The sequence below is a fragment of the Schistocerca nitens genome, chromosome 9, assembly GCF_023898315.1.
Source record: "Schistocerca nitens isolate TAMUIC-IGC-003100 chromosome 9, iqSchNite1.1, whole genome shotgun sequence".
NCBI classification, from domain to species: domain Eukaryota; kingdom Metazoa; phylum Arthropoda; class Insecta; order Orthoptera; family Acrididae; genus Schistocerca; species Schistocerca nitens.
This window is the reverse complement of record NC_064622.1, coordinates 470,724,828-470,750,980: the sequence shown is the minus strand read 5'-3', so window position 1 is coordinate 470,750,980 and position 26,153 is coordinate 470,724,828. Positions and strand designations below refer to the sequence as shown.

The window sequence follows — 26,153 nt, the reverse complement described above, 5'->3', positions numbered from 1 at the left end:
TGTGTGAATTACGTTTCTGGAAACTTCACTGTAATGCAAACATGCCAAAAGTCATCGTCACTGGTGCTCCTTAGTCAAAAGAGTGATAGTTTCATTCATACCTCTGAGGATCTGTAGGACACTAAGTGACAATAGCAACAAATTTACATGTGCCAGTAGAATAATGCAGCAGCTTAACACACCATAGTGTCATTAAAAAAAAATCACTTCGCAGTGGGTATGTGCTCCTGAAATGCATTCGTGCAGGATTAATTAAAGAAAGATCATAACTGACCATAGCAAACATTCTGATGTTAAAAATGAAGCCATCAGCACATCCTATTATTTATCAAATTGTTGAGCTGTGCATGTGAATGTGTTTCATGCCATTATGGTTAGCATACACACAAAAAGAACTTATTATTTAAAACAGAATCCAGACCCCGAGCAACACTAGAGTAAAGTTCAGTGGGACACTTTCAGAAAGGTTTTAGATAAAGACAGGAGTTAGACAGGGAGATGGAATTTCACCTCTCCTCTTCAACTGTGCTCTGGACAAGGTGATCAGAGAGTGGAGAAAAGAAATGAAAGTACAAAATATACCGAGCGGTATTTACCTGGGACATAAATGGAAGGGACTAGTAATAGACAGTTTAGCTTCTGCAGATGATCTGGCACTTATAGCAGGCTCAGTGGAAGCAGCAGTAAAGTAGCTCAATATGCTCAAACTCCACAGGCTGCCAAGGTAAGACTTCAACTGTCACTAGAAAAGACAAAATACCTCACCAACATCAGTGATACTACCAGTGAACTACAGCTGGAACAAGGTCAAATTGAGAAAGTTGACAGATTCAGGTACCTAGGAGAGTGGTTGGAACCTAATCTATCAGAAGGAACAGCACTAACAACTAGGGTTAATAAGTTACAATTAGCATAGTGATTAACCAAGAACATCTATAATAATAAATGCCTATCTCATAATTCTAAATTAAAACACTACCAAACAGTTATCCACCCTGAAGCCCTATATGCCTCAATATGCTTGATTCTGAACATGAAAGGGTTGACAGATAAAATAGAGATTTAGGAGAGGAAGATCCTGAGAAATTCTGGGACCAGTCAAAACAGATGGTGAACACAGAAGACAGTCAAACCAGGTGATATACAATCATACTGAGAAAATCACAGATGTAGACAGGAAGAGATGTCTCGCATTCTATGGACATATCACAAGGATGGACCAAACAAGACTGATCAATTGATTTCTCAGCTACTGGAAGAGCAGAAAGACCATGACACCATGGCTGACAGAAGTCAAGGAGGACATCCAGGAATTGGACATAACAGAAAGTGACATTAGAAACCGAGTACTTCCCAGAAGGATAAGAGAAAAGAGGTTTAAGGACAGATCACCAGGTAAAATGTCCAGCACCCTTTGGACAAAAAAGAGAAAGGAGAAACATAGCCAGAGAATGTGGCGTTACTGGACAAACATCAAGTTCCTCTCCAGGCTGAAAAGTTGAATATCGTGGTCCTTAGTTGATCCATAGGAAAGAAGAAGAAGAAGAAGAAGAAGAATCCAATGATTATTTGTGATGTCTAATACAATAATAATGTTGGACTGCCTCGCACTGCAGAGAAATACGATTTGGTGCAGTCTTTTTACAAAATGTTTTTTTTTATATAAGAGGAATATCCAAATACTGACATAAAAGGTGGATGCATGTTAAAATTCAAAACATCATACCTCATCATTCAGTGGCTTATTAGTCCTTGAAGCTGTTTGAAGGAAGATGTTTGAAGAATGGGAACATGTGTTTGGACAGAAATATACTGCGATAGAAGACACAAATGGGACTGAAGGTTCAGAACATTGCTTGTTAGGTTATATTGGCTCAAAAAGTCATAGATATGGAAGAAGTGACCCAGCAGAATACTGGGAGAACAATATTTTTCCATAGCTGAGACCAGGACACATGCTCTCTTTTACTGTTTAGTTTCCTAACAAAAGTACTGTGTTAAAAAGGAAAAAATAAATCAATGGGAGTGAGAGAGAGAGAGAGAGAGAGAGAGAGAGAGAGAGAGAGAGAGAGAGAGAGAGAGAAGAAACCGTGACGGCATTATTTTGTATCAAGGCTAATAGAAATAAAGGTTCCTACCAACTACAATTTGAAAGTTTCAACTACATATTTTAAGATGATAAAAACACTACCCTACATTTACAACTTCATGTGTGGACAGCTGCAGAATTATTTTAAAAGGTTGTTTATATGACAAGTGTGGAACAGAGAAAGAAAGATTCATTTTTTTATGGGCAGATGCCCTCCACATAAGAAAGTAATCTCATTTCTTGTAACTGACTTTTAAAACAGAACCTGATACTGTGTTTGACAAACAGGACTTAAATTGGCTTGTAAAGCTAGCGACCTTATACTACATCGTCGAACAGATATCTGTCTGTGACGAACTCAGCTAATAGAAAAACTTAAATATAACAAAGCTCTGAATGTTACAGCAGACAAAGGTAACACTGTTGTTATCTATAGAAAAGATTAGGTTGCTATGAAAATTTTTTAAGAGATCGTCATCATACAGATTAATCATCCTTTAAATGCTGCAGTTCTTATTTCCGTGCTTGCTAATTCCTCCCCAGTTATCCTGGTTGTTCAATAGCCCAGCTTATGCATACAGTACCAAACTTGAGTGTAGCAATATTATTAGTCCTGGGAATTTGTTCAGAATGAAAACAATGAACCAAAGAGTACCAGCACATTGTGGACAAGTTAAGATGCACAAACAGGATTTCCACATGAACTGACTGAAGTTTTTGCTGCAAATAATATGCAAAGCATTTGAATACAGAACAAACTTTTCTGTTTCAAACAGGAAAGAAACAATTCAAAAACTGCATGGAAAGGTCTTTACATCAATCTGTTGCCTAGTTTCTCTCAATACAAAGAATTTGTACACTAACATTCCTATTGACAAAACAATCAGTATTATCCAAGAAAATCTGTCTTCCAGTGATCAGTTCAGTACTGATGAGATTAGAGAATTATCTTCACTTCTTAAATTCGTAACTTCCTATCATTACTTTTTTTTAAAAAAATAATTGTTGCTAGGAGCAAGTTGATGAACTGGCTATAGCCAACTGTACTGCTGGCTGCCTGGCAGACACTTCTGTGAACGGTTTAGAATGTAAATTCTTTCTACAAGCAAATTTAACTGGCACATTTCAATGGCATATTCATTGTATTTATGGCCCTTTGGGTGATATATCTTTAGTGAAAGATGAATTTAACATTTTGTTTTCAAAAATGTTTTCCACTTATGAAGTAATGGGTCCAGACAAAGGTCTGGATAATGTGGATGTAGAACTCCAGCTTGCCAAAAATAAAATTAATTTTGACATTTTTTGCATACCAGTTACTAGCGACTCAGTAATCCATACATCATATTGCCACACATACCAAAATAAAACACGTTTTTTTCAGAGCTACAATAGACCGTGTATGAGAAATTACTTTAACCCCATCTGCTGTTGACTTTGAGCTAGCCAACTTAGAGTTTGCTGCTACTAGTAATGTAAATAACTCTAAAGTTGTCAATAAACTGTACAAACAAAAACTGGAGAAAAGTAGTAGTCTAACAGAAGCTAATTCTGTAATTCCAAAAGAGAAGTTTGTTGTCCTACTGTTCTTGGGTAGCATTTCTTATCAGTTTGCTAGGCTGTTTATGAGCTATGATGTAAAAGTAGCTTACACCACTCATGATAAGATCCAGTCTCTCTCAATACGTAACGAGCAGCCATTTGAAGACAAATTCTGTTACTCTGGCATTCAGAACTTAACATGTAGTCAATGTCCTATGTCTCACATTGGGCAAGCTGGCTGTATGTTCAAAACAAGATATCACAAGCTTATGCTGACTAAAGAAGATACAATTAAAAGTAATTCCTCATTTGTTAGGCATTTAATAAAAGTTGGTGAGCACAAAGTGCCTTTATAAGAACCTCTCCAAGTTTTGCATAGAGGATCCAAGAGATAAAAACAAACTTTGCTTGTGGAATCTGAGATTGTGAAACACTCTCACATAGCTGAAGATTTAAGACTTAATCAACCAGCTAACTGTTAAGACTCAGATGTTTTATGGTTCAATGATGACAGTTTTTCAAAGTATGGAACTCTCCATTTCAAGATGTTAATTCACATATGCATCTTACATTTTAAACTTGGCTTTTTAAAAGTTTTACATAATTTATGCCTCTTGTGAATAAGAATTTTAATGTTTACAGATTTCTTGCATGCATCTTGTCTTTACTCTTGATGCTGACAGACGGTACCATGTACTAGATATTTTATTCCTTTTGTAACTTTCATCTATTTCACTTCTATCGCCTATTTGAAATCTAGTTTTAATTTTGATTGCCTTTACTTACTGGTATATGTTTTACTTTATTATTATTTATTGTACTTCGAAACACAAACACTGAACTTCCATCTACTGTATCAGCAGCTTTCTGTCAGTCTTATGTAGCACACACATATGTTGTTATGCATTCACAACTACTGTAATTTGTGTTACCATATTTGTTTCAACATTATAAGTGTGGCTTTATTTAGCACTGATGCCTGTCTTCACCAAAGGTAAGTATCATCATCATCATCATCATCATCATCATCATCATCATCATCATCATCTTTACAGTTCCACGATGACTATCTTTCCTCTGCTAGTTCTGAGCAACACTTTAAAATTTTTTACTTTTGCATTTCAGGTGCACGCCAAAATTTTGCCTGTTTAGACTACTGCTTTACCCACTGGGGGCAGGGAAGTGGTGCCAGATATAGATATCTGCAAGAAGAAGAAGAAGAAGAAGAAGAAGAAGAGGCATTACCCACTTTTCCAAACTTCAGTACCCCTTCTTACTAGATTTATGTACAGTATTTTACCACTTTCTCATGTTAGATATGACCATACCGCTAATATATTTCTATTTATTTTTCCCATGTAGAAATACTTAAGATGCCTCAAAAAGGCTAAATACAAAAATAAAGTTTCTGATGTTCTTTGCAACCTAGGCACTATTACTGAAAATATATCACCTACATTGCTGCACTATAGCCATGGAGTGGGAAGATTAATTTCTTGGCAATAATGTTCTCCCCCACCCCCCATCACCCATCCATTAAACATGCACCATCTGCACCTCTGGAACTGCGCAAGTTCACTCTGTGAAAGCAAAATGAAGAGTGCCCATTTTGCAGGAGGTCAATTACATTCCTGTAAATAAAGGAAGTAAAGAAAATGAATATTTTTTTACAGGCAAAGCAGATGTAATGAAAATGAGATACTGGAAAACCACAGGATAGACGGCTAAACTGAGAGCTCAATGGGTGTGATGCCTATTCCTTGAAGTGGAATTGAAGAAGATGAAGAAAGTATGTAGTTGCCTGGAATGCTTTGGCTCAACAGAGCAACACAGAGCTTTGAGCTGTCTTTCAAATGCACTGTAGGACAGCTCATCATTGCAGAAGATGCTTTCTCAAAGAAGACTGGAAAGTCATGGCATCCTCACTATCACAGTGTGAATGGCTGTAAACAAGCTGTTACATGCTCTTGTGAAGGAACAAGCTAAAGTAAATGATGGTGGTGGTGGTGGCGGCAGTCACAGTGATGGTGAGGATAGTGAAGAGGAGTAGTCACCTTCAACAAGGTTTCCTGGAGCTGTGCAAGGACTTGGAGCTATATGTCTTTTGTTGAAATGAAATGTTGTGTGGCTAGGGCCTCCCGTCGGGTAGACCGTTCGCCTGGTGCAAGTCTTTTGAGTTGACGCCACTTCGGCGACCTGCACGTCGATGGGGATGAAATGATGATGATTAGGACAACACAACACCCAGTCCCTGAGTGGAGAAAATCTCCGACCCAGCCGGGATTCGAACCCGGGCCCTTAGGGTTGACAGTCTGTCACGCTGACCACTCAGCTACCGGGGGCGGACTATGTCTTCTGTTCAGTCAGTCCTTTCCAGCATAAACCTGCTGGAGAAATGGTTGTCAGTTATTTATGCTAGCTGAAAAATGTGAGTTCCTATATTTCAAAAATGATTTTATCATTCAATTCATTCATTATTTCTCTCAGCATTCACTGTTACACAAGATACTGAAAATTACTGACACTAGTTTTAGCAAATTCTTTGCAGCACCTCTGAAGTATTTACAATGCTTATTTTGGTAGATAGTATTGGAAGCTCTGTGAGGTAGTATGCAAGGAAGTGCTGTTGTATTTAGGGAATTTGAAATTCCAGAAATTGTAGTGAAATACAGGAAGACCTGTCAAGCATTGAAACTTTGTGCACAGACTGGCAGTTGACACACAAAATAAACAAACTTAGCATATTATGAGAAAATAAGCAGAAGTATATCTTACTTTACTGTTAGATAATTAGTGGTCAATATATAGAGCATTCACTTTGCTAATGCAATCACTTATTATTTAAAAGCAATTAACTTTGCTATATACAAGCTTAGTTTTTTAACATAAAATGGAAATGCACACGCACGCACGCACGCACGCACGCACACACACACACACACACACACACACACACACACACACACACACACCGTTTAGTCCAGTGGTCAGCAACCTAGTCCCTGACTTTCACTAATGCGTGTTCCAGCATTCATGGTGGGTGGTAAGTGGTAAGGGTTCTAAAAACTTTTTCGTAAGGTTTCCATAAAATTTTTACAAAGAATTCATCAACTATTATTATATGCTTTAGTTAGCTGTACAACTGCTTTGTGAATTTATTGAAGAAAAGTTACTTCTCTCTTCTATAAAACCATTATTACTGTGGAGCCTGTGATTGGCAAGAATTTTTTTCCAGTAACAGAGATACAAGAGGGGGCAGTAGGGGCAGAAGGTTGACCACCCCCAGTTTAATCAAATGAATGTAAACAGTGGTGCAATATATAGTTGTGTTTTACGTCAAAAAAGTTACAGTGCTACAAAATAGGCCAGAAATAACAGCACCAAATGCAAGAATGCCTGGAAAATATGCACACTAGCATACAATACGAACTATTTTTTGATCCAGACCCAAAAACAAAATGTAAGCATATTCTATTTCAGACTGTGATGAGTTTTTAAAGTGAATAAAATGATCATATATATATAAACAAAGATGATGTGACTTACCAAATGAAAGTGCTGGCAGGTCGACAGACACACAAACAAACACAAACATACACACAAAATTCAAGCTTTCGCAACAAACTGTTGCCTCATCAGGAAAGAGGGAAGGAGAGGGAAAGACGAAAGGATGTGGGTTTTAAGGGAGAGAGTAAGGAGTCATTCCAATCCTGGGAGCGGAAAGACTTACCTTAGGGGGAAAAAAGGACGGGTATACACTCGCGCACACACACACATATCCATCCACACATACACTCCTGGAAATTGAAATAAGAACACCGTGAATTCATTGTCCCAGGAAGGGGAAACTTTATTGACACATTCCTGGGGTCAGATACATCACATGATCACACTGACAGAACCACAGGCACATAGACACAGGCAACAGAGCATGCACAATGTCGGCACTAGTACAGTGTATATCCACCTTTCGCAGCAATGCAGGCTGCTATTCTCCCATGGAGACGATCGTAGAGATGCTGGATGTAGTCCTGTGGAACGGCTTGCCATGACATTTCCTCCTGGCGCCTCAGTTGGACCAGCGTTCGTGCTGGACGTGCAGACCGCGTGAGACGACGCTTCATCCAGTCCCAAACATGCTCAATGGGGGACAGATCCGGAGATCTTGCTGGCCAGGGTATTTGACTTACACCTTCTAGAGCACGTTGGGTGGCACGGGATACATGCGGACGTGCATTGTCCTGTTGGAACAGCAAGTTCCCTTGCCGGTCTAGGAATGGTAGAACGATGGGTTCGATGACGGTTTGGATGTACCGTGCACTATTCAGTGTCCCCTCGACGATCACCAGTGGTGTACGGCCAGTGTAGGAGATCGCTCCCCACACCATGATGCCGGGTGTTGGCCCTGTGTGCCTCGGTCGTATGCAGTCCTGATTGTGGCGCTCACCTGCACGGCGCCAAACACGCATACGACCATCATTGGCACCAAGGCAGAAGTGACTCTCATCGCTGAAGACGACACATCTCCATTCGTCCCTCCATTCACGCCTGTCGCGACACCACTGGAGGCGGGCTGCACGATGTTGGGGCGTGAGCGGAAGACGGCCTAACGGTGTGCGGGACCGTAGCCCAGCTTCATGGAGATGGTTGCGAATGGTCCTCGCCGATACCCCAGGAGCAACAGTGTCCCTAATTTGCTGGGAAGTGGCGGTGCGGTCCCCTACGGCACTGCGTAGGATCCTACGGTCTTGGCGTGCATCCGTGTGTCGCTGCGGTCCGGTCCCAGGTCGACGGGCACGTGCAACTTCCGCCGACCACTGGCGACAACATCGATGTACTGTGGAGACCTCACGCCCCACGTGTTGAGCAATTCGGCGGTACGTCCACCCGGCCTCCCGCATGCCCACTATACGCCCTCGCTCAAAGTCCGTCAACTGCACATACGGTTCACGTCCACGCTGTCGCGGCATGCTACCAGTGTTAAAGACTGCGATGGAGCTCCGTATGCCATGGCAAACTGGCTGACACTGACGGCGGCGGTGCACAAATGCTGCGCAGCTAGCGCCATTCGACGGCCAACACCGCGGTTCCTGGTGTGTCCGCTGTGCCGTGCGTGTGATCATTGCTTGTACAGCCCTCTCGCAGTGTCCGGAGCAAGTATGGTGGGTCTGACACACCGGTGTCAATGTGTTCTTTTTTCCATTTCCAGGAGTGTATACAGACACAAGCAGACATCAAGGACCTTAAATATGTCTGCTTGTGTCTGCATATGTGTGGATGGATATGTGTGTGTGTGCGCGAGTGTATACCCGTCCTTTTTCCCCCTAAGGTAAGTCTTTCCGCTCCCAGGATTGGAATGACTCCTTACCCTCTCCCTTAAAACCCACATCCTTTCGTCTTTCCCCCTCCTTCCCTCTTTCCTGACGAAGCAACCGTTGGTTGCGAAAGCTTTCATTAATTTATATTTATTTTTTTAATTGATTTTTGAAGTCATTAAGATGTTAAACTCCAATGTGTTAAAACACTGATCCAATAGTACTCATCACAATCCCTGTGGTTGGGAGCCTGTCTTGTCCTGGAAGAAGTTACACTCTAGTGAACAACAGTACAGCAATAAATGCAGACAAGTCATATTTGTACCCAAGACCACGGATGACAATATGCCTAGTTAGATGGTTAATATATTGATAAGTAGCTCAAAAATTGCTATATACACTTCACTTCAATAAATATTTCTGGCCCACTGTGTTTTCTTTCAAGTACTAGTCCTAGGGAAACTTAATTGTGAGATAACCATACTTTTCTGTCAAACTGTCTTTTAGTGGACATAAGACAATACATTTGTCTTTAACAAAATAAAATCAGTACAATATATACAAAATCACTTTACTTGCCAAGAAATAGAGGTCTGGAATCCAAATTCATGAAGTTCCTACTAAAACTTTCAGAGCTGCTTACCTTTTCCAGGTTATTGTAGAAGTCTGTGTTCCCGGCACACAGAAACCGTCCCAACAATGTAGCGTGTGTTGTGAAGACTGTGGCGACGTCCACATGACGAGTTCGCAAAGCTATCAGCCCCACCCCTGCTTGCCACTCGTGAAAGTGTGCCACAATGTGTGGCGGAGTATTTGAACACTCCTCGGCAACTTGCCTGAACTGTGGAGAGAAGACAAGTCATTAGGCATACAGTAATCAGGTTAATATGGTGCTAGAAGATCCTTGGTGATACATGGTGGACTGTGTAGAGGCAGCAACAGAGTTTAAATGCAGTGCAGTGGGTTCGCAAATAAAAGAACTGCAGCATGGAATACCAGCTTATGAACACCTTCTGTCTGTGTGTGTGTGTGTGTGTGTGTGTGTGTGTGTGTGTGTGTGTGTGTGTGTGTGTGTCGGGAGGGGGGGGGGAGGCACACACTTTCATAAGCTGAGCAAAGTTCCAGGTTGATTGCCATCAGAAATACATTTGTAGTTACATATGAAGTTGTTCTAAGGGCATCATAGATGAAGAAGGATGTCCTCTCAATTTTCCGACTGCATGCAACCCTAAAAAATAAGAGGTCTTTATCCAGTTATGTTGCTACAAAAGACACCTAGGCATGGCTTCGACATTGTCATATAATTGACAATTTTGGAGACGCCAGTAATGAATAAACCCACTGATTCTGAAGGCAGTTTTTTTTTTTTTTCAAGAGTGTTTATAACTGGTTTTATGAAGTGATATGAATATTCTGCAAATCACAAAGAATCGTGTGATAAATTTGCAAGAGACAGTAAAGTACTTTTGAGCAACATTAATGTAATGGTAACAAATACATTTCATCTATGTAGACTCTACAATTTTACTGTATGCATAGTGTCTATGCAGTTTCACCACTGACATTTGTATATAGTCGAAGCATTCTGGCATTCCACAAAGTTGACATATAGTTAAGAAAATGCTCTCCCCAAGATGGCATCACGTAACCTATCATTATTTCAAAGACAATATACATACAATGAATTCCTAAACTATACTGTGAAAAGTGGTGCTTGTGTTGCTGTCTTTACTTATTCCGTCATAAGCATCCTACTTAAATGTTGTCATAAAATTAGTTAAAATGTTAACATTAAACAACGATGTTGACTTTAAACAACTATCAGTTTCAGGCAGTCCTGGTACCTTGAAGGGTTTCCATGTTTAATGTCTATCGTAGCAATCTTAGAAACTTTTAATCAGCAGTGAGTTACATTCTGCAGTGTTACAAAACTGTAAACATTTCTCCCCTTATCTTCAACTCTGAAACTTAATCATCATTCATAAGAATTTCTCTAAACAGCAATTTTGCAGCTGAGATGTCAACTGATGTTAAATAGTAACAAAGAGCTAAAAGGAGCACTATTATAAAAGTTAACTACTGGTCATTCTACGAACTAGTCTGAGATATGGGGTTAAAACACTTTATGTGAAGTAGCATCAAACATTCTCAGTGAAGTTGTATGTTCATTTGAGAATTAATGTGGCAAGTATGACATGGAATTGTAATACAAGAAGTCACTTGCAAAAGACTTTGTGCTTATACCTAATGTGAAGGTTTGATGTAATTGTTTTGGTTTATTTATTTTCACAAAAATAATTCTGAATGGACTGAACAAGATAAGCTTTGAATATCTATGAAAAATTGTAGCACCATTTGCCAACTATTGTCACACTATCAGCCTGCCTCAGTATCCTAACAACTCCCATTCTTTTAACATGGGCATCCACCCGTTCTTTTAACATGCCCACACAACCTCAATTTTGTCCTTTGTACAATCTCTTGCACAGGCTTCTCTCAGGCAAGCCTTAATCCTAAAGGGTGAGTCCCTAGTGGCAAATCAGAAAACACTCAGCAACAGCTCCTGATTGCTGAAGCATAGGAGGGAATTAATACACTTCGTGGATCAAAGGCCAGAGAGGAAACTCCAATAACAAATCCAGCTATGATAAGCCCAGCAAGCCGTTACGGATAAAATTACATGCTTTTAAACATGGAACAATAAACTGGTACATCTGGGAATGATTGACCTATTAATTGCATATAGACTAACAGTGCTTAATCACCTGCTTCAAACCTCGCAGCTGATCACCCCTAAATGTTGGAGAAGCCCAGTGGTCCAGCTGCTAAATGATCACAACATATATTTTCCGTATCGGTGGAATGCCCTGAAATGGACCAACATCTCAGGATACAAATGGCTATGTGATGGCTCCAAATTAACAACTAAGGCTATGGTAGACTGCTGTCTTTTCTTTGTTGGTCCTTAGGCTCCAGCCTGCAGTCTTATCTGTATTGTTACAGCAGTGTCCCCTATGTAGCTACACTAAGGGTGAATAGAGTTGGTCCCCAACATTACATTTCATGTTCAACCTGCATGATGCTGAACCATACCAGTCTATTGCGTGACTGTCAAGGACTTTGATTGTACGAACTATAAAAATCTACATGTATTCCTCTTACTTTTATCAGTTTAAAGATCTGAAATCCCCCTCTGGTATTCTGAGACTAAATTTTACTGAAATTTTCTTGACAAACTCCTCTTTTGATTCTACAATTCATCTCAAACTTGATGGAAGCTGTATCACTGACATGTCCTGCTACAGTGCCCAGGGAGCACCGTCTGAAACACGCGCGACAACTATGCCACACGAGCGAGGGACAACACTGCTCGTAGACATGGCTGCAACATCGGCAGATGCCCGAGATGCTGGCAAGTCACTGGGAGAGAGGAGCCTCACCAGCTGTAGCCAGGGGCCACTGCAGTACCACCTACTCAGCCCCTGCCAGTCACGTGTGCGGAGAGGGCAGCACATCTCTTCCGGAAGAACGAATATTTAAGAAGATGCAGTGACCACAGCAGGCAGTTCCCATCGGTCAGAGCTGGCACCTCATGTGCTGGCTGCACTGTAGACCTTCAATAGCTCTTATCGGTGTGCCAACAAAGTGGATGACAACCTGTAGTGTAGCTCTGTTTATAGTGCTATCTGTGTAGATTGTTTATTTTCTGTCTAGCTCTTGGGCACTAGCCAGAGTCCAGGTTGTTAATGTATGTGTCATCCTGTAGGAGGAGAGGAATATAGTTTCTGTGTAGTTTTTTTCATGGTGTATCCCCCTGAAAGAATAAAAAACCACTGTAAACTTCCACCAAGGCTAGTCATTAAAACCCAATCTAGGAACATATACATACATTCTGCAGTATACTAACGAAGTCTGAACCCAGTGCCTTATTTCTGAAGAGCTGTTAGCACAGATTTTGTCAAAATTACTTCAAAAAGCTTCTGAAAATCTATGAATTCCAAGTACACTAGAAATTGCCACTCTTCACACTGTTCTAAATTTCTGCTGAAGACTTCCCAGTGATTTACTGCTCTATATCTACCACTACAGCAGCTCACTCCACTGCCCGATTAAAAACCAATTACAGTTCATCCTCCCTTATATCATCGACAACTTTAGTTGCACAATTATTTCTTGTCTGTCCCCTTCCTCGTGCTGCAGAATAATTACAGCAGTGTTTCAGTTTTGGGGAACAATCTCCCACCAAATACTTTGACTAAATAATTTTGCAAGTTACTTTTGCAATACTTTGCCTTCAGCTTTACCCATTTCTACTGAAAGACCATAATCATCTCCATGGCCTTTTCATTTTTTCATGTGCCAAACTGATTTACACATCTCATCTGGCAGGACTTTCAGAATGCCACTATTTTCATGATTACCTGTGTTTCTGGTTTATTTCGTTGAGAAGAGAGAGGCAACCAAAATACAAGATAGAAATTAATTTTCTAGTGGACTTTTCTCTTTGTCTAGGGTTCAGAACAGCAAGACAAAGCAAAAAACTGAGTATCCAAGCAACTGAAAGAAATATTAAACACATATTACCTGCTTATATAAATTCAAGGAAGGGAGGAAGCAAGAAGCAATGTTCATTGTAAATAGAACTTTGTTGCAAATGTTGATAACCACATAATAAATAGCTGTCTGTTGTTCTTCATGAAGACAAATATAGAGCTAGCAACAGGAGATAAATTCTAGCTATTAAATGTTACTGAAGAAGCAGAAGAATTATTAGCTTTTGTAGTGATTTTACTACGTTAAGTTTAGCTTGAATAATAGTTTATAGTCTTAACACTTACATATGACAGATGTAATACTATGCCAATTACAGAAAATCAAAAACTGTGGCAGACATAATACCACACTGTGCCACTTGTGTTGTTTTTCTGTGATAGTAAAGTTATATTTATGATTTTTGCAAATATCTGTCATGTCTCAGACTACATACCTTCTACTGTGACTGCCAGCTGTCAGAAGCAGCTAGCATAGATGTGAGAATTTGTTACTACTGAAACATTTGTTACTTTTGCTTCACAGACAATAGCTGGTGTATGACTTCTCTCAGACCCTGACATTTTATAGGCTTTTGTGTCTCCTCTGCCAGGCCACAGCCTTGCTGAAGTACATTCTGTGAAGGCAGAAAGGATCGCATGTTCGCATGAAGCTGCAGGCTATGCTGGCTGTAGCACAGCTACTGGCAGGGTCTCCCATTCCAGACAAGACTCCGAGGATGAACCAGATGAAGATTGTCCCCATAATGCCACATCTCTCCCATATCTACTCTCATACTCCTTCCAATTCCCCAGATACCCAACTCAAGGTGTGATACAATCCATGCCAAGGGGTGCATGGCACACGGGAAGATGTGTCACTAACAGAGCTTGTGGGATACTGGGCAACCTCCACGAATAATTAGCTTCAAGCTGTGTGAAGTTCCAGTGTGTCAAGAAAATAGATTAAAATTCTTGTGGGTCCTGAATGGAGAAAAAGGGAAAAAAACAGGGACTTGAGACCTCAAGCCAACCAACCATTGGGACTGGGAATGATGGAAGCTGTTTCAACAATTTAATCTGGCTATAGACCAGTCCAAGAAGTGGAAACTGTTACTAAGAAGTTGGGCCAGATCAAGATAAAATCCTTGTCTGGGGCTCAGAGGAGGAAACTTCTCAATTAATAAAAAGAAAAAGAAGGTAAAGAATGGCTTCCTTAATATAAATGGAGTGAAATAAAAGGTCTCAAACCTAAGAACTCCAAAAAAATAATGTCACAGAGTGAATGGGCTGCCTCTAAGACAAAGAACAAGATAACAAGGGAAGAGTATTAATATTCCCACTTATCAGAAAAAGTCGAGGCAGGTAATAGGGAAAGAGACCTATAGTACTGCAGTGTTTTCAGGATGGTGGTTACCCAACTGGGACACCCACAAGTCATCACTTCACAGCAGATGGAGCCTCTCCAGATGGCTCTCTGAGAACATTGGAGGGGGACACAAATGCAAGACCCAAATTCAGGAGGGTCTACCTAGAGAAAGATGCTCTTTGTCTTCCAGGGGATGGGAAAAGTGAAGTGGTTTGAAGAGATGGTGCCCAAGATATCTCTGTGGGAGGAGGTGAAGCTGTTGGTCAAGACAGTGACTGAGCTCTTCAAAAACACAGTTCAAGAAATAATGGTGCAGAACCAGAAGATCTCCACAGAGGATTGGATGGTCATCAATTACAAGATTGTACCAGATGGCCAAACCTTTGCAGTGGAAGTCGGCAATGTGAGAACAGGACATGAAACTGTACTTAGGGTTATTGCAGGTTGCACTCTACAGAACTTCCTTTGTTTTGTTTAAAAGAATAATGCAATTATTTCAGTGACTAAAATACCAAATTCAAGGATACACACATCTCTCAGCATACTACTTAACTCTCAAGCTGGGGCACTTAGGTATAAAGAGCATTAATCACAAATAACATTGTCTTGTACCATTCCATTATTTTTTTTTCCCCAATTTTGAACCAGTGCTTATTCATTCTCCACTGATTTAGCTAACACAGCGATAATTTTTACTGTTATACATCCATGTGAGAAGCAGTAATATTAAATAAACAGCAAGCTAAAGGGAAAAAAATTATGACCTGTACAAGAAAATTACCCAGATTTTGAACTAGCAGCACAATCCCACAATGAGACAGTTGTCTAAGAGATAATCAGTTTGTTGGTATCTGATGCAGCTGCACTGTTTTATGCTTTGAGGGTTTCATAACTCTGGGGTAACATTTGTGGCAACAATGTGATACAATGAAAATTTTATTATTGTTTAAAAGTGATTTACTTCAGATAATTTAAGTTTATTTTATTGTTGTTTGAATAACTGAGACTAAACTGTGATTGTGCTCATATATGAGTACTTGGTAACAAAGACTGTTGTTCTTTACATGTGTACAAAGTTAACCACGTACCCACTCGAGCTACAAAAATCAATGTGCCACTGGAGGACTAATGACAAAATTTAATTTGTTATAGAAGACAGGAGGCGGACATGGCCTTGATCCAGAAACCATCTCGATACAAAAGGCAGTGTTTCAGGGCTCTGAGAAACTGGAGGAAAGTTGATTTATGCCAGAAATCTAAAAAACTCCAGAACATGTATTTTTGTTGAGAATGGAATTTCATTTATGCCAATGGCAGACTTCTGTTCCAGGGACTTATAGTTCAATTCTTTTATCTTGGCGGCTCGCGCATGCCCGCCTAGACGCGGGAGATTGCTGCGTTGCCAGTTGCACACGACGCACGCGCCAAGAGAAGCAGCGCCATAGTACAGCATAGTTCGCAAGCTTACGTTTAGGGGGGAGCACGCAGTTCATGAAGTAAAGCCACCACGGCCGCATTAACCCTTTCGCTGCTACAAAGACGTGCTCCCTGCATTCCGCGCTGTGGGCGATTTTGTCACTGCACTGCTCGCCTGTGCAGACACATTGTGTTCCGACTGCTTTGACACTCTTTTATCATTCGATTCCACAAAAACTATTTGGCTCAAAAATTAGATTTTTACCTATCTTCTTGACTGATACCTTCCCCCCATAAATGACAATTTTGTTTCGATGTTCAACGCAGTTATTATGCAGCATTAAATATAGTAAACCATTGCACGAAATTTTGAAGAGTTTGCAGAGGTAAAGTCCATAGAGTATACTTTCCGGATGGTCGAATTTAGTTGCCACAATGCTGAGAATGAAATGTGGACAAGATACCTATATATTTCATTTAATTTAAGTACCACATAAGTGTCGTATGTAATATTCAGAAATATTCCACCTTTCACGACTGTAACAAAAGTTTTACTTACACTGGGCACGTTTGGCTTTATTTTAAAGCACTTCAATCAATCAAAAGGAAGTAGACAAAATACATTAAACAAAACTGTGGACTTACAAAAACATTAGGACTTGAATATACCGTCTGGCAGTGAAGTGCTCAGAGCTATGTCAAATATAATTTTGTGTGTGGCACACACAAACAGCATTTTTTTGCTAAAACACTGATGAGCCAACACAAACGTTGAATATTGTGCTACCGCAGCACAAAACTACGAAAGGTGACTTGGCAATGGAGGACACAAAATACAGTCCTCTTATGATGCTTCAAAAGAGAGAAACGCATCTCGTCTAAATAAGTCGCTTATTACAGTTGCAGAAGAGGGATATATTTCAATACCATTGGTAAAACTGCGACTGTGGAACAAAAACAAGAAATAGGACATGAATACCATTGTGTATGTGCCATACCTTTTCACCTTTCACTTTAAAATAAAGCCAAACGCGCCCTGTGTAAATAAAACTTTTATTACAGTCGCGAAAGACTGAATATTTCTCAATATTACATACGACACCTATGTGGTACTTAAATTAAATGAGATATTGTTATACAGTAAATATTATATGAAATTTAGGTATCTTGTCCACATTTCATTCTCAACATTGTGGCAACTAAAATCGACCATACGGAAAGTATACGCTATGGACTTTTACCTCTGCAAACTCTTCAAAATTTCGTGCAATGGTTTACTACATTTAATGCTACACATCAAAACAAAATTAAGTCATTTATGGGGGGAAGGTAACAGTCAAGAAGACGTGTAAAAATCAAATTTTTTGGCCAAATAGTTTTTGTGAAATCGAATGATGAGTGTGTCAAAGCAGTGGGAACAGCATGTGTCTGCACAGGCGAGAAGTGCAGTGATGACAAAATCGTGCACAGCGCGGAATGCGGGGAGCACGTGTCTGCAGCAGCGAAAAAGTTAATGAAGAGGTAAAGCACTAGAAATCTCATTCAAACGAATAAAAATCGTGAAGTAAGGCACTCCAATATTGTTTTTAAATAAAGAAAAAATATTAAACACCGCACAAGGTTTGAACTCGTAACCTTCCACTTGGCAGTGCAACACCTTAACCGTTCCGCTACATCGGCTCATCGAACGAAGTCACTCCTTAAGGACTCTAACACCTCACGCAACTACTTATAAACACTGTTGGTATGACTATGAATTACTCACGCTTCGTCGAAGTACAATAGGAAATAAACAATTACCGCTGTTCTTTATTGCGAAAAAGCAGTTCGTGAGATTCAAACAAACACCTTTCCTTGCTATCGCCTGAATTAGGAGTCTTATTGCTTGTTTGGTTTAATTAATTAATAGAATATGAAGCAATTGGTATAAAGAATGCTTTTTCCAAACTTTCTATAAAAGAAAGTCTGCTATCAAGACATTGCTTTTGTTCTATTACTGTATTTATGACTGAACGTTTCTAAAACCGAAGAGACTCGTCCGTGCTCTGCACTGCAGTCGAGATCTGGCAACGTCGTTCTCTGTTCATTGGCTGACTGTGTTTTCTGACGTCAGATGCGCAGAACGAACCTAAACTCGGCCGCCAAGATATATGACGCGCACTATAGTGACAATCAGGATGAAACAATGTGAAGAAGGAAGTACAATGGAAATTGTTTTGGCCTCAGCTTACCTTCCTTACGAGGTCAGCACACCTTTACAAGAAGCAAGGAGATTAGTACACAGCTCGTGATAGCAGAATGACTAGTGACACAAGCAACAGAGGTGAGTGCCTCCTTGAATTTTTATTAGAACATAATCTGAAAATCTTTAATAGTGGTAGGGAACCTACCTACAGGAATAGAAGAAGGGAAGAAGCAATTGACAAGGTTTGGATCCACTCTAATGGGTTCAAATGGTTCAAATGGCTCTGAGCACTATGGGACTCAACTGCTGAGGTCATTAGTCCCCTAGAACTTAGAACTAGTTAAACCTAACTAACCTAAGGACATCACAAACATCCATGCCCGAGGCAGGATTCGAACCTGCGACCGTAGCGGTCTTGCGGTTCCAGACTGCAGCGCCTTTAACCGCACGGCCACTTCGGCCGGCACACTCTAATGGGTAGTTACATTAGTGGCATGTGGTGAAGGAACCATCCTTATCTGACAGATGTATATTAAGTTTGAGGTTAAAAAGAGTGTTAAACATGCCACAGCCTATAAGGAATCCCTGGGAAACAGATGGGGGGCATGTAGGAAAGAATCTCACACTTATCTGATGACAAAACTTTGATACAGAACCCAGTAGTTTTTGAGGAAATGGGGGGTGAGGGGGGGAGGGGGGAGGGGAGGAACAGGAAAACCTGCTGTGGATCCCTGATCACTCGGGAATTAGTACCAATGAACAAGCTGATAGTCTGGCCACAGCAAGCACAATGATTCCATTTATTGGACCAGAACCTGTCCAACCATCACTAAGGCAATGGTTAAATCAAAACTACATAGCTGGATCAGCAGGCAGAACATAGAATATTGGACTACAATCCAAAAACAAAAATATGGCAAGCAAATTATGTCAAAGCAATGTTTTGAGAGAGAACTTGAACAGGAAACAGATTAAACTCATTACTCTTAACTAGCCATGAGAACTGTAAGAAACACCGACACACGATGGCTGTAGTGGAAGAATCTAACAAGTGTAACCATTGTGGTGATAAGGTCGAAACTGCACCACATCCGATTTTCTCATGCGAAGCTTTGGAGTGCAAAATGCATGGAATATTCCACTTGGTAGAGCCTGAATAGTAATGAACTCATAAAGGGACTCCTACTCCTCCTCACAGGTACAGATTGGCTTTACTATAATGACAGAGTGAAACCACACAATACACTCACAGTGTAGGCAACAGTGAGCTAAAACACTGTTTCTGTCTCCCTGCATTAATCAAATCAAATCAGTGTTTTTTCATGTAGATTTTGAGTTCAAAATGTTCAGTTAAGAGAAGAAACATTTAGAGAAAATGATCTAGTAAGTCCCTGCAAATGTTCATATAATAAAAACAATATACTTTATGACCATTCAGATTACATGCAGTCTGGAAATGGTGGCAAGTCTAGATTTGTTTGAAGTATAATTGCGGCATAAGTTTCTAGTGTTTTAATGATTTGCACTTTTATGAATGTTTGTTCTGCAGATATATCAGAAAACAAATCAGAGCACATTTTGTGACCATCAGTTCAAGGCAGAAAAAGATTTCAAAGTGGCTTCAAAACTGACTGGACGTGCGTATGAAGCTAACTGTGGATCAGATCACGAGCTCTATATTGTGAAGTTCCAGCTGAAACTGACAAGTAGCCAAAGCCGTGCTTCTTTGCAGCTACAGACCTAGAAACATCCCTTCGGATTATACAATAGAAGTCAGGAACAGATTTAAGGTGTAAGAGTTACAATACAAAAACCCACACAGCTGTGAGTAGAAGTACCACAAGCTGTCAAGGAGGCAGCTAAAAAACACCTTGCCTAGAGACAGATTAACAAGAAGGTAAAATTATTATTAGCAAGCAATTGCAAATTGCAGAACAATGGAAAACAGAAATCAGACGGGATGGATGAGCAATGTTTAACTTAAGTGGAGAGTTTCAAAATTAGCTAGACAAAACAAGACATTCTTCTTAAATGAACAGTGCAAAGCAGTTTAAGAGACTAACAGAATGAGGAAGATGAGGGAGCTTTACAAGAAAATTAGAGGTACCAAAGGAAAATTCCAGGCAAAAATTGGACTGATAAAAGACAGAAATGGTCAAGATTTAATGGAAGCAGGGAACATTAAGGAAAGAAGGGGAGAATATGTAAAAGATCTAAACAGCACAGTGCTGGATACTGATAATGAAGTTAATGTGATTTTAGAACCACAGCCAGATAGTTTTGAGAATGAAGTCAAATGGGCCAACAAAATATTGCTGAAAACAAGGCTAGTGAACAAACAAAATTCCAGCAGCTGTTCAAAGCCATTAGAAAGAATTTAGTGGAAGTTTTGCATTCAATGTGTCAGAAAATATGGAGAACCCAACAGTGGCCAAAAGACTGGAAGAGTTCAGTAAACCTGATTCCTAAGAAGGGGATTTCTAGAGTGTGTTCAAAATCACCACGCAATCACACTTATCTCACATGATAGCAAAGTCATGTTAAATTCTTACAAAATGAATTTTGCTTCACAAAGACCAAGCGGTAAAGAAAGTGGGACCAAAGATAAGACTGCCACCATTTGATGTATTATAGGAAAGAGAATTCTGAAAAGATGTGTATCTCTGCTTTACTGACTATGTCAAAACCTTCAAGTATGTCCACCACAAATTATAGAAGGTACTCAAAAACATAGGAGCACCAGGTCACCTCATTTACATCATATGGAATTTATACTCTGGTCAAGAAGCCACAGTGAGAATCATGTATGAAGCAACAGTTATGCCCCAGTGAAAGAGTGAGTGCCCCTTCAGCTAAATGCCTTCAGTGATTATCCCACACGTGCTTCAGACACTACTGCCACTCGGGGAGAGAGCTCTTGTCAACTGTGTAAATTAAGAAGAAGGTGTAATACAATTATCCAGAAATTGTACATTTGTAATACATTGTTTGAAAATGTTCTTTATGCCACCTGCTGTGTTCTCAATGACATTTCATGTCTCTGCAACAGCAGTCTATCATGCCACTTTAACGAATGTAAGTCATCTCTGCAAAAGGAAGTCAGGAACAGGCAATTAACTAATACAAAAGCTTATCTCTAAAAGGTACAGAAACAATGGAGTACAAAATAAGAAAAATTGATAGTTTTCTTTCACCACCAATACATAGACCTACATGTTTCATCTGGAAACTGTGCAACAACCACAGCTTTGTTCTTTATCACATAGGCCTGTTGTAAATTGCTGAAATTATTTGTGCATAAATTTTGAACTAAAGCAGTAACTATAATTTGTAGCAAATCAGTACACAATAACTACCAAAAATACTGTTCCAGTATGTAGCTGTCATACACAAATTCCATACTAACCTCTTCAATGAACTGTGCAACTTGATAACCGAGTATGATGGCATCGTTGCACTCGACATCGGGGTGTGGTGCACCGAGGTGGCATTTTTCCCACAGCTCCTGCTTGTACTCGTCCATCTTCCAGGCAGCCGACCCGATGTCGAACAAGATCAGCTGCGGGTTTCCGTCTACTAACCATGTTCCCGTGTGTATCTAGAAACAATAGCAACAATCTGTATCCTTGCTGAAAGACAATGTGATGCATGAGCAAGACCTGACATTACAGCTCTACATTTCAGATATACAAAAGGAATTCTGTAAATGTATCTAAAAATTATTACAATATACTCACAATAGGTATTACACTGTCACGATAAAAACAGAAAAAGCAGCTGGAATAGATGAAATAAGAGTGGAGCTTATAAAGGTGGCTTAATATGCTGGTCTACAATGGTTATATGGATTGCTAAGAAGCACATAGACTCAGAAATACAAGTCTGGAGAATGAGGAAAAGGAATAATGATTCCAAGCACATAATCTAGTAACTACTTTACATAGTAATGTATCGATGTAGCCTCCTCCATTTTTATTTTTACTTACTTCTGATAATAATACCAATAACTAAAGGCTTCAACAAAATTTAAATAGAAGACTTACATGCCACCCATAAGGGAACATGAAATAATCTATTTACTTTGTATTTCAGTTAACATAAGAGGGAGCACTTGACAGAACACCAGGCAGGCAGACAACTGAACATTATGTATGGAAGGCGGTGAGTTGCTTAGAGCAGGAAGGCGAGAGTGAAGTAGCTGGAATTATGTGTGTGTGGCGTCTGAACTAGAACACACAATACATCTCAATTGTTATAGAAGGACTTATGCATAGGTACACCTTTTTATCAGCTTAAAAGCACACGGAAAAGTTAAGCCAAAGTGGAATTCCCATACTCGTCTGTTATGCAATAGATCGACATGTAGCACAAAGACATAACATAGTCCCAAGAGCTCTTAGCCCTCCACATTAAGAAATATTTATTTTAACTGTGCTCTAAGGAACATGATAGAGGACAATATCTAATAGGTAAGATTCCTCTGTTTCAGTTCATACGTTTTCATTAACTTTCAAAAGTGGATACATCTACTGCAACTCAACGGCACAGAAGCATATGTTCAGTACAGAGGGCACCAGATAAGGTGTTGGCACAATCTTAAGATGAAGTTGCTATTTGGGCTTCCAGAGAGGCAGGTTGCAAAGATGAATGCTCAGCAATAATTTTTATTCCTGCTGTAACACAATACTTTAGGAGTACTATAATTTTTGGACACTGCTCCAAGTGTCTGAAAAAGGATCTAAGTTGCAACAGGTTATTCTACAAATATTATATGCAGTAACATGTATGAGTATGAAGTGACCTCGAATGTGTGTACAAGTATCATTTCCAATTATGCCGATTATTAGAATGGTGGCAGGATCACAATCTCCTGTCGTGCTGTCTCAACATGATGGGTAAGTGATTTCAGCCCACAGCTTGGTGCTTGTGAGATTTCTGAAGGTTGTGTCCTCAAAAGTTTAAATACACAGATGGTCAAGTGGCTGCATGGCGGTAGTATTGAATCTCGATACTTTATTCAGACGAGAAAGAGTTAAGTTTAGAATCACTATCAAAAAACCCACACAGCAGTGTAAAATTGATTAATGCAAGTGAAAGTTTCTTTATATATTATTTTTCTGTGTTGTTACTGCGTTAACCTACAGTGCTCGAGACATTTCTGGAGTCCTTAAAATGGGTAAAATAAGTACAGCTTTCTTCATACTGAATTTTTGATTAGAGAGAAGAACCATATTTAACATATGGATGGAAGTATGATATAAGGCACATACAGGATACTGCTGTCTTTTGTATTTGGCTGTCTTTCATGTGCTCAACAACTGTCAATCCCTTGCTATTGTAACTGCTGTTTACTAGAGGACAAAGTGCTTCTCAAACACATTTGAAAGTTATTGCAGCTCTTCTTTTTCTTTGTGGCTAAGCAAACTTACTTCCCAGGACCCTGCAATATGATTAGGATTTCCATAATTACAGTGTGTACATGTGAGAGCAGATTATCAGTGCTATCCTTTAGCACCTCTTTCACTAGATGGCAAAATAACAGGGTTTGCAGCACTTGTGGCATTTCACAAACGTGAGATGGTCGTTGGCATGCTGTCCACCCCGGTAAATGGAGAGTGTGGCACATTTGCCCTGAAGTAACTGGTCACTGGCATCCAACCCAATCTGATTACAGTCCATACACATTTAAATTTTTAAATTTGAATCAACATACTACCAATGACAGTGTGTGTCAGGTGGAGTTGATTAATAACTCTTGCAACACTCCACCATTCCTGATAAGTTCAGTGTTCAAGGAAAGGGAAAGAAAATTTAATGATAACTATAGGGGAGTCACACTCTTATCAAAAATAGTAAAAACAATGGAGATGATACTGGAAAGAAGACTGACAGAAAACTGGAATGTCAATTAGAAGATCAGTAGTATAGCTTTCAATACTGTAAATCGATGCTGCACCCAATCTTTAGTTAAGGACAGTTGGTGGAAAGGCACTGGGCTCGTGGGAAAGATCCGACGATGACTGCTGCGGTCACCACATATGCCTACTGCAGTGGAAACACCGCAGACAGAACAGTGATGTGGGTTGTCGATTCCACTGCAAAGTCTGGCTGACACAAGAGTGTTTACAAGCAAGTACCACAGTTGACAACAAACAAGTACGTGCAGCCAATGTCCAACAGAGGGCATCGACCAGCAGCAGAGGAAGGAGGCACGACAATCGACGAACTATTTCCTGGCAATCACTTGTGTGCAAATAGTTGCAGAAATATCCTTCTATCCAGGTCTACATAAGCCGGCACCTGGCCATTCGGCAGGTGGTTCTCAACTCGCCAAGTGCCAATAAGATCAGCCATTCCAGCGGTGTGCCACCTCGACCATCCTCTCTTCTGCAACGATTGTGATACGTCGCTTCCATCGTATTACGCTATCTACCAGCTGCTAACAGCTGGCTTTGATATGGAACAGTTGTAGGGGTATAGAGTTGAAGGCAACTCTGATTGTGGCAATTAGTTGTCATTTGCTTGATCCGCAGAAGGAATCCTTATTGTTTTTAGTTTTTGAAGAGTGTGTTACTGTTTGTGATTTTTTGTAGTTTCCTTTATAAAAAAGAATTGGCAAAATGAATTGGTTCTTGCTCTATAGATTGACTGAGTGGAGGCATAAGATGGCATCCCCAAAGAAATGGTATGGGAAACCACAGAGAGAAATGTATGACAAAAGCTTCAGCTGTGTCCAGACAAAGCAGAAGAACTGATTTGTTAAGGGTGTTACAAGGTTGAGACAAGGAAGTGTGGTGTCACCATTATTATTTACAATGGTGATGGATGAAATCTTGGAAGATACAAAAGACGCTCATAGAGGGAGATGAAGTTATTTGCCAATGATATTATGTTGTGGGGAAGCTTACTATCTATCTGAACACGTAGAAATTTGAACTGTTCAGTTTCACTAATCATATGCCCGTTCTGTGAAATTAAAATGTCAGGTTTTGTTGAATTGTGTGCTAGAAACTGTAGAAGCTGAGTCTTACTGTGATTTAGCATTAGTTTATTTTCTACAAGCCATGAACTTAGGTCATGTACTGCACTATTTGAAACTGAGCCAATGTTGCACACGACATCCTTTACTACCAAGCTCTAGTGTCATCAGCAAACAGAAATATTTTAGAGTTACCCATAATACTATACGGCATATCATTTATATAAATAAGGAACAGGAGTGGCCCTGGGGCACCCCCCACTTGACAGTACCCCACCCAGACCCCACATCACAGCCGTTATCAACATTCTGAATAATGACCTTTTGCTGCCTGTTGCTAAACTAAGAGGTGAACCAATTGTGAGCTACTCCCCGTATTCCGTAATGGTCCAACTTCTGGAGCAATGTTTTGTGATCAACACAATCAAATGCCTTAGTTAAATCAAAAAATATGCCAGGTGTTTGAAACCTTTTGTTTAGCCGATCCAGTAACTCACAGAGAAAAGAGAATATAGCATTTTCAGGTGTTAAACGACTTCTAAAGCCGAACTGTACATTTGATAGCAAATCGTGTCATATAAAATGATCAATTATCCTTACATACACAGCCTTTTTAATAACTTTTGCAAACACTGGTGGCATAGGAATAGGTCTAAAATTATCTACATTATCCCTTTCTCCCTTTTTATAAAGCGGCTTTACTACTGAGTACTTTAATCGCTCAGGAAA

At 39.9% G+C, this 26,153-nt stretch overlaps 1 protein-coding gene across 1 annotated transcript in view; it reads right to left on the bottom strand.

The window, feature by feature from the left end:
- LOC126202974 (glycogen [starch] synthase) overlaps nt 1-26,153 on the bottom strand; it is a 143,080-nt gene that overhangs the window by 79,098 nt on the left and 37,829 nt on the right. The window contains exons 4-5 of the mRNA XM_049937115.1: nt 21,852-22,043; nt 9,590-9,787 (exon numbers count right to left, since the gene is read on the bottom strand). Coding sequence (XP_049793072.1) covers nt 9,590-9,787; nt 21,852-22,043 — 390 coding nt within the window. The remainder of the gene's footprint in view (nt 1-9,589; nt 9,788-21,851; nt 22,044-26,153) is intronic.